Genomic DNA, 8,545 nt, shown 5'->3' on the forward strand with positions numbered 1-8,545 from the left:
AATTATTTACCACAAAAGACTATAAATTAAATGGAGTATCTTACTTATCAACAATGGTCTTTTGTCAAGTTATGAATCCCAAAAATGTAGTTACATCAAAGCACATAATTTATTTTTATATTTTTTTTTCATAAAAGAATATAAGTTTTAAAACTAAGGGAGTATATATTAGAGGAATATTAGGTTATATATATATATATATATATATATATATATATATATATATATATATATATATATGTAGATTTTAGTTTCAATTTAGATAACAAATTACCCAACCAATATAAATTTCGGTTAACAAGAAAAAATGTATTAAGTAATAGTGAGTAACAAGTATTTTTCACTGTATGAACAATAACTTTTATTACTATAAGAGAATGTTTGTTTGCAAAAAAATTCACAACGAGTATTCATTTATTTCTTGAGATATGAGACTTCACCAAGACTTTATAATACATAGTTTCCGTAATATGTTTCGGGAATTAAAATAACTTATTTCAAAATATAACACAAAATTTTTATTGTAAACACAACAACACAAGCCTTACAAATACATTAATTCCATTATAAAATACAGCCAGAAAATGATGTTATAGAGATTGCTTTATTTCCTGAATACTTCCTTCTTGAATAAGTTAGAGCCACTGATTTTGAGCATCATGGTTCCATCATCACAACCAAATACAACTCTACAACAAATTAAACATTCAAAACTCAATTAGGAAATGTTAAAACATATATTTAATTGCATACAAACCATTTTTTAAATGCAATTTTTAGTAAAGAATTAAACTTACCGGTGTGATTCTTTGATGCATCCAATAGCCCACACTCTTTCCAGAGAGCAATTCAATGTTTTCTCAAGCCTGTAATTACAAACGAAAACTACTTAAGAACTCCATCATCATCAAATAAGAACAAGTATAGATTTAATTGATAAAAAAAACAACCATTACTGGTAAGTTTCTGCATTCCAAATTCTGATAGTCCCATCCTCAGAACCTGTAATTATGATAGGAAGTTCTGGGTGTACACAAACTGCAGAGACATTATTGGTGTAACATTCCATTATTTGAACACAGCTTTTTGTTTCACAATCCCACACCTATTTACATCAACAATTTCCCAAATTAGACAGAAATCAAATCTATTAATGGATAAAGAAAAAAAAGTTAGTAAAATTGCTAACCTTAACAGTATAATCATCAGAACCACTTAGCAGATATAATTTATCACCATTAACATAGTAATCAACACAATTTACCCCTTTGGAATGCCCATCCATTGTAGCAACTGAACTAGGAGACTCAAGATTCCATATCTAGAAAACGAACAAAATAGATTTAATTGCATATTAGGGTATAGTTTAGGGCTAAAAATAGTAAACAAGAAATATATAAGTACCTTAATTGTGCCATCAAGTGATGCTGTTGAAAATGTGGAATCATGTATATGATTAAAAGCAGCTTGCATGACATAATGTGTATGTTCTTTAAAGGTATGAGTGCAATTCCAATCCTTTTCCCAGTCCCAGATCTTGATCGACGTGTCATTAGAAGATGAGAGTACATAGGGTAATGAAGGGTGGACACTCACACACCTAATGTAATCCTCATATGCTTCAAACTGTTTTATCAGTTCCATTATATTATAATCATAGACACGGATACACTTGTCATCTGATCCTATCACAACCCACTTGTTCCTTTCTATGAATTTTGCACTTCTTACTGGTGAATCGCTGATCTTCAAAGACTTTACCATGGTCTAGCATCAATAATACAAATTCTGAGTTAGCAATACATACATAAATATAGTCTATAGCGGTTAAATCTGTCTTAAAATAACTGTTAATACATACCTCAGATTACAGTTCATTTTTCAATTTGTCAATACAGATTTCCATAATTTCGTCTGTATTGATCATAATGTTATACTGCTAGTGTTGTTAGTATTTTGTTTCGATTGTGTTTTTGGACTAATATTTTCTTACAGTTCCAAAATATGGGCAAAGGATGGCATAATTGGTTTTAATTACCTGAGATTTGTAGTTCCAAATATGGACAGCTCCGGAATGCAAAGCTGCAAGAATCCTGCATGATGAGTAGTTATGAGAATTAATTGGGGTTATGTTTAATTAGTATTTTAATTAACAGAGAGTAAATTTTAGTTACCATGGCTGTGTTGAATGTAGATCAATAGATTTTACCCTCTGGAATTGGTGGATGAATTCTTGCTGCACAACCAAACCATTTCACAAATTAATTACCAAGTGTTGGAAAATTTTAAATGTGTGAATTTATATAAAAACATAAGAACTAGAGAATTAATTAGTCCTGAATAACATTATTTTAGTCTCAAAGTTTATAAAAAAATTACATTTTAATCCTGAATAACGGTGATAGAGATAAAATCGAACTGGAGGTTTTAATCTTAAACCGACAAAGATTTCAATCTTCTCTAACTAAACTAGAAAGATGAGTAATCACAAATGGATAGAAAGCCAAACTCACAAATGAGGTTATTAGTTTAATGCATAAAAAAGTTAGGCTTCATTACAAAATGAGAGTATATATACTCATTTTCTAATCCAAGCAAAAGTATAAAAATGCCTCAATAGGGCTACAAGCAAATAATAAACCCTAAGGGTAAGATATGAACAAGTATCTAGAAGGATAAGGAGGTAAATAAGGTGTATGACAAACTAATAAATAGCAGAGTGGCAAGACTATAAATATTAGGTGACAACCCTTGTCTCTCCATGGCATCAACTTGGCGGAGAAGGAAGCATACTACTAGAAAAACAATTTTTTATGGGAAAATTATTTGCCACAAAAGACTATAAATTCACCACTAATTTATTTTGCGGCGGATATTATTCTTGCCATTAGGAACACGACACCAAAGCTTTTAGTGGCTAACAAAATTGATTGCCACAATTTCGTATGATATAGTGAAGAAACAACTAACGCCACAAACAATAATTTATAATGGCAAAATCTTGACGACACTAAACAAGTTTTTTTGTTGCGAAAAATATCGCCACAAATATAGAAGTATTGTGGCAGAATATCATGCCTCAAAAGCATGTAATTTGTGGCGCACCTATACACCACAAAAACATGTATTTTGTGGCGAACAATTATGCCACAGAAGTATACATTTTATGACAAAAATAACGCCATAGTAGAGAACCTTTTAGGGCGAACAATTATGCCATATTACAGTACTTTTTGTAGCGATATTTGTTCCTGACATTAATCATTTGTGCAAATCATTTGTCATTACAACCTAAAATATCAGGGTGTCTTCCAAATTTTTTTTGTCATATAACCTTTTGTGGCGCCAATTTTGTCACTATAATATTGTATTTATTTACAAATTTTCCATGTATAAAAACAAACATTTAATAATTAAAATTACTATAACTTTAGAAAAATATTTAACCATAATGTTATAAATTATATCCATTACAAACAAACAACATAATGTGAAATTATGTTGTCCAAAATATTGAAATACTAACTAATTAAAAAAATAGTACATTATAGTAGATATACCAAGTTATCGCTGCAAAACCCTGACTTCTTCTTCTTTTCTTAGAATGTTGATTAATATGTTCATATTTGATCATTTGCAAAATTCAATTCCTCAAAAGTTGGTCTTGTTTAAATAACCTGTAAAATTAATAAAATAATTAAAAGTTAATCGCAAATTAATAATAAGAATAGGAATCGTCCAGCTCATCATTGAAAACGGATGTCCACGTTATTGAAAAAAAAAATGCAAGTACATTCGAACAGAAAAAGTTTAGAAATTTAATTAAATTTTCAGCAATGTCTGCGTATGACAACCTAACCTACGCTTAAATACCTAACTTGCTAAATTGGAATTGAACTTAACTTGTCCATAAAAGATAAATAATATAACTACTAAAACAAGAGCAAGATGGTAATTAATCTAACTAGAAGAAAAACAAAATACACAAATTAAAAATCTCCTAATTGATCTAAATTAAAGTGAACCTAATTTTTTTCTTAAAAAATGAATAGAATTAAAAGAAATAAAGCCAAAACAGTTAATGCCTTTACTCCATTAAAGACAAAACACAAATTCATATCCCCAATTCATGTCCCCATTCTATGAATCCAAAAATTAAATCCTCATAGGAGAAAATAAGGCCTCTGTTCTAATCTGGCAGTCATCCGTCACTACATGTCCAGGCCGGTTTTTGACAAGTAATATTGTCATGTTTCAAACATTTTGGATCTCATTTCAGTTCCAAACACATTTTGGATCACAACTCCCGGAAGTGATAAAACTGTTTTATTTTGAACTTTACACGTTTGGTAGAATTATTGAACAATGTACTATAATTTACAAACAATATCACAATATCATCATAGATTTGATTTTCATCACATATTATTATAGTTTAAAAATTATGAGAAATAATAGGTAAACTAATGACCCAAACCATTATTATATATAACTTTCACTACCTCTTGGTATATGTGTTGTAAAACTTAAGTTCACTAGTAGGAAAATTCTAGATTAAAGTTGAAATCCTGCATTCCATTAATAATACCACAAAAATTTCATGGAGTCATGTAGAATTACTTATCAAACCCAATAGTTTCATAAAGTAAGGGTTATTGGCTTCAATATGAAGTATAATTATGATCAAACAGTGATTTGGAAAGTTGACTGACAATTAAGCACTTTAATTAGACCTTTAATCATTTAAAGTATCACTTTCCATGCATAAACTTCTTCCATTTTCTAGAATTCACCTAAGGCACCACTCTGATTAATTTCAACGATTAATTCAGTACTAAATTTACTTAGTTCAACCTCATCTAACTATCCACATTACAACAAGATTTATTCTATCAAAACACGGAAGATACCTTTTTTTAGCATTTTGAAGTCGCCCTTTCTTAGGAGAAATTGGGAGAAATTTTTGAGTCCTAAAGATGGATATAGTTTAAGAAAATATAGGTTATAAATTAACCATAACTTAAAGAAATGGAACAGTTACTACCTTTCTACTGGGGAGAAAGTTAACAATTGGGCCTCTAGTTACTTCGGCTGAAAAAAAAATCACAATACAATACAACAAAAATTTCGACCCCCATCCAAGATTTCTCTTAAGGGAAATCACCAACAAAAATAGGTAATTTTTAGGTCATATTCAGAGAAAAATTATGTAGAAATGTCATATAAGCTCTTGAAGACATGAAACAACATATACCTTTTCTATACCGACTGAATCAGTCGAATAAGACAGCAAAACAACTATAATAACGGTATCAGATAGCCTAACATTTCCTTTGACAACATCTTCTTAGATCTGCACACATCAAACCAAAAGTACCCAGTAATTCATCTGGAACTTGAAATTTAAGGAGTAAATTAAAAAAAAAATTAAGCTAAATCAGTTTACATATAACTTGAACCCCAACAAATCTTGAAAATGGTGTAAATAAGCTTTTTCAAAAAGCTTCAACTGAAGGGACTGAATATACTCTAATGGAATCCTAAACAAAAATTGTCGTTACATCCAGAGCATCTGTGACTGGTCGAAAAGTTGTTTAAATCTGTTACCTCATAAGAAAATTAGGAAATAAAAAAAACGATACTGAAACAGGAAAAAAGAAAGACAAAACAAAGAGATAAACCTGGACATCAATAACTCCTGGTCTTTACATCTAACGCGCCATTAGCAAGGAACAGAAGAAAATGGCTATCTTGCAGCTAGGTAAGGAAGATAACAAAAAGATTAGAGGAAGAACGGAGTTGTAAAGTAAGAGATAGGTTAAAGTACACATTAGAAAAACCCCAATACTACATCATTTTGAGGAGAGTAGAACTGTGATAATTCTAAAAACATAAGGATATAATTGCAAACCAAACTTATAAAAATTGAAATAAGCTTCAATTGAATTGGTTACACATATACTATTCATTTATCCATTCTCATTATATATATATATATATATATATATATATATATATATATATATATTATTAATATAAATATTTTTTTTGGAAAAAGTATAATTTAAATTACTTATTTTTTTTTATTTTCTATGTATAATTTTAAATATAAAAATATTTCTTAGTCATTTGAATTTACATGTTATATATTTATAATGGTAATTAAAATTTTTAATTAATCGAAAGATAATAGTTTTCAGTGGGAAACATTTTAATTTCCCACTAATATTTTGTATTTTAGTTACGAGTTTTAATATTTCCCCATTGATATGTTATATTTTAGAGGCGCACCTATAATTCTCCACAATACATAGCATCATTAGTGGCGACATTCTAAAATCCCCACAAATATATTTTATTTTGTGAGGAAATAAAAAATCGCCACTATTATGCAACCTTTTGTAGGGAAGTTGTGAATCCCCACAAATATTTTTGTTTTAGTGGGGAAATAGTTTTCTCCACTATTATTTCCCCACTTAAAAACCAATTTGTTGTAGTGATAAGTGACTCCACACGCCATGTCATATCACTCGCACAGCGTGCGAGTCTTTTGCTCGATCTTCAAGTTCTCCGTTCTTCCTCGGCACGATGAGTTGCAGGGCACGCCAAGTGGCACGTCGTGCAAAGGATGGAAATATTATTATCAATTCGTATTGTTCGGGAAGCTGGGTTTAATTCAGTTCAGATTGCATCAGATCCTTTATCGGCTATCCGTCTTCTTTGCAAACAAGAAACTATTCACAATTGGATGGGTGTGCTTGTTAATGATATTCTTAAAGAGATAAAGTCATTCTCACATGTTGATTTTATTCATGAAAGTCGTCAATCGAATATGGTTGCATATAATCTGGCAGCCTGGGCTATTTCTCTTTCCGATGTAGAAATCCTTATTGAGTTAATTCTTTGTGTTAATGCAAGTATTTTTTTATCCAAAAAAATAATAAAATAATAAGTATTAGAGCTCCGCAATAATTAACAAAATCTATTGTCCAATTGAGAGGAACGTCTATGTGACAACTAATTTCAATAAATTTTACTTAATTTTATTCAATTTGGGTAAACTTCATACTATTTTAACTATGTTGATAGACTTTTTTTTTTCTTTCTTCGTTTAATCCTTACTTGAGTTGAAAGTTAATGATCATAGTGATATTAGGACCAAGCTCCCTGAGATGGCTGCAAAACTTGCCCAAAGTGATTGTCGGCTATTAAATTTTTTGACCTGATGTTCCGACTTTTGGCCCTCTTTGTATTTGCTTATATTATTTGGTACATTCTAACTCAATTGTAGTTCTGGATGATGGCAATAGAACTCAACATGAAAAAAAATGGCTTAAAGCAATATTTGATCCTTATCTTTCCAAAATTTTGTCATTTGGCTCCTAATCTATTATTTGGTCACATTTGATCACTGATCTATCCCAATTGGTGAAATTTCACCCAATTTATATTAAAACTTAACCGAATCGTTATCTCATTGATAAGTAACGATATTTTGACACTTGAACTTAATAAAATTTAGTTTAGGATTTGTTTTTTAATTTTTTTTCTTTTTTTAATTTAATCAATTATTTCCACATAACGTGACAAAAAACTTTAAGAAATATCACGTGTCAAGTTCAAGTGTCAAAATATCGTTACTTGTCAATGAGATAACGATTTTGTTAAGTATTTATACAAATTAGATAAATTTCACCAATTCGGTAAAAGGGTGGTCCACGATCAGGTCCCTAACGTAGCCATCCTCCAACAATTGTTGGTTCCTTAGACAAGTAGTATGATAGAACCACGTGCTCTAGAAGCCGCCTTATCAGCGGAGGGACAGATAACCCCTTGGGATAGGTCAGTGGCCAAATGTGACCAAATAATAGGTCAGAGGCCAAATGACAAAATTTTGGATAGGTCAAAGGCCAAATAATGTTTTACACCTAAAAAAAATTGGCCACATCAATAGTTTTACTAGGAATTAGAAAAATTACACATGAATGCTTCAATTTGTAATTCTTCCCAAACCAATTTTAAGGTTGAGAATTGCATATGAAAGGCATTAAATTTCAATTGATTGTTCATCTATTCTTCTAGTTAAATTTTTTTTCATGACACTTGTTAAGGGGTTTTGGTTATGTACAATTCATTTTTTGGGTTCTCAATTCAGATTAGAAACATAGCGATTAGATGGAGTATCTTACTTATCAATAATGGTTTTGCCTATTTTGTGAACAGTTGAAAACATATGGTACTCTTTTATCAAGTTCTGAATCCTAAAACTGTATTTGTAAATACATCAAACCAGTATTTTTTTCATAAAAGAATATAAGTTTTAAAACTAAGGGAGTATGTATTAGAAGAATATTCTAAAATTTCTCCAGGTTTTATATATATAGTTAATAGATAGATTTTAGTTTCAATTTAGATAACAAATTACCAAACCAATATCAATTTCGGTTAACAAGAAGAATGTATTAAGTAATAGTAAGTAACAAGTATTTTTCATCGTATGAACAATAACTTTTATTACTATAAGAGAACGTTTGTTTGAAAAAAA

The 8,545-nt window shown here is 29.9% G+C and overlaps 1 protein-coding gene across 1 annotated transcript; it reads right to left on the reverse strand.

The window, feature by feature from the left end:
* Window positions 1–454: 454 nt before the first annotated feature.
* Window positions 455–4,779, reverse strand: LOC136222724 (coatomer subunit beta'-3-like). Its single transcript, XM_066010455.1, has 8 exons — window positions 4,756–4,779; window positions 2,175–2,236; window positions 2,039–2,093; window positions 1,405–1,767; window positions 1,190–1,321; window positions 957–1,105; window positions 798–866; window positions 455–689 (listed from the first exon to the last, which is right to left on the reverse strand). The coding sequence occupies exons 1-8, from the start codon at window positions 4,777–4,779 to the stop codon at window positions 605–607; spliced, it is 939 nt and encodes a 312-aa protein (XP_065866527.1). The 3' UTR covers window positions 455–604.
* Between the last annotated feature and the right edge of the window lie 3,766 nt (window positions 4,780–8,545).

The sequence above is a fragment of the Euphorbia lathyris genome, chromosome 3, assembly GCF_963576675.1.
Source record: "Euphorbia lathyris chromosome 3, ddEupLath1.1, whole genome shotgun sequence".
Lineage (NCBI taxonomy): Eukaryota > Viridiplantae > Streptophyta > Magnoliopsida > Malpighiales > Euphorbiaceae > Euphorbia > Euphorbia lathyris.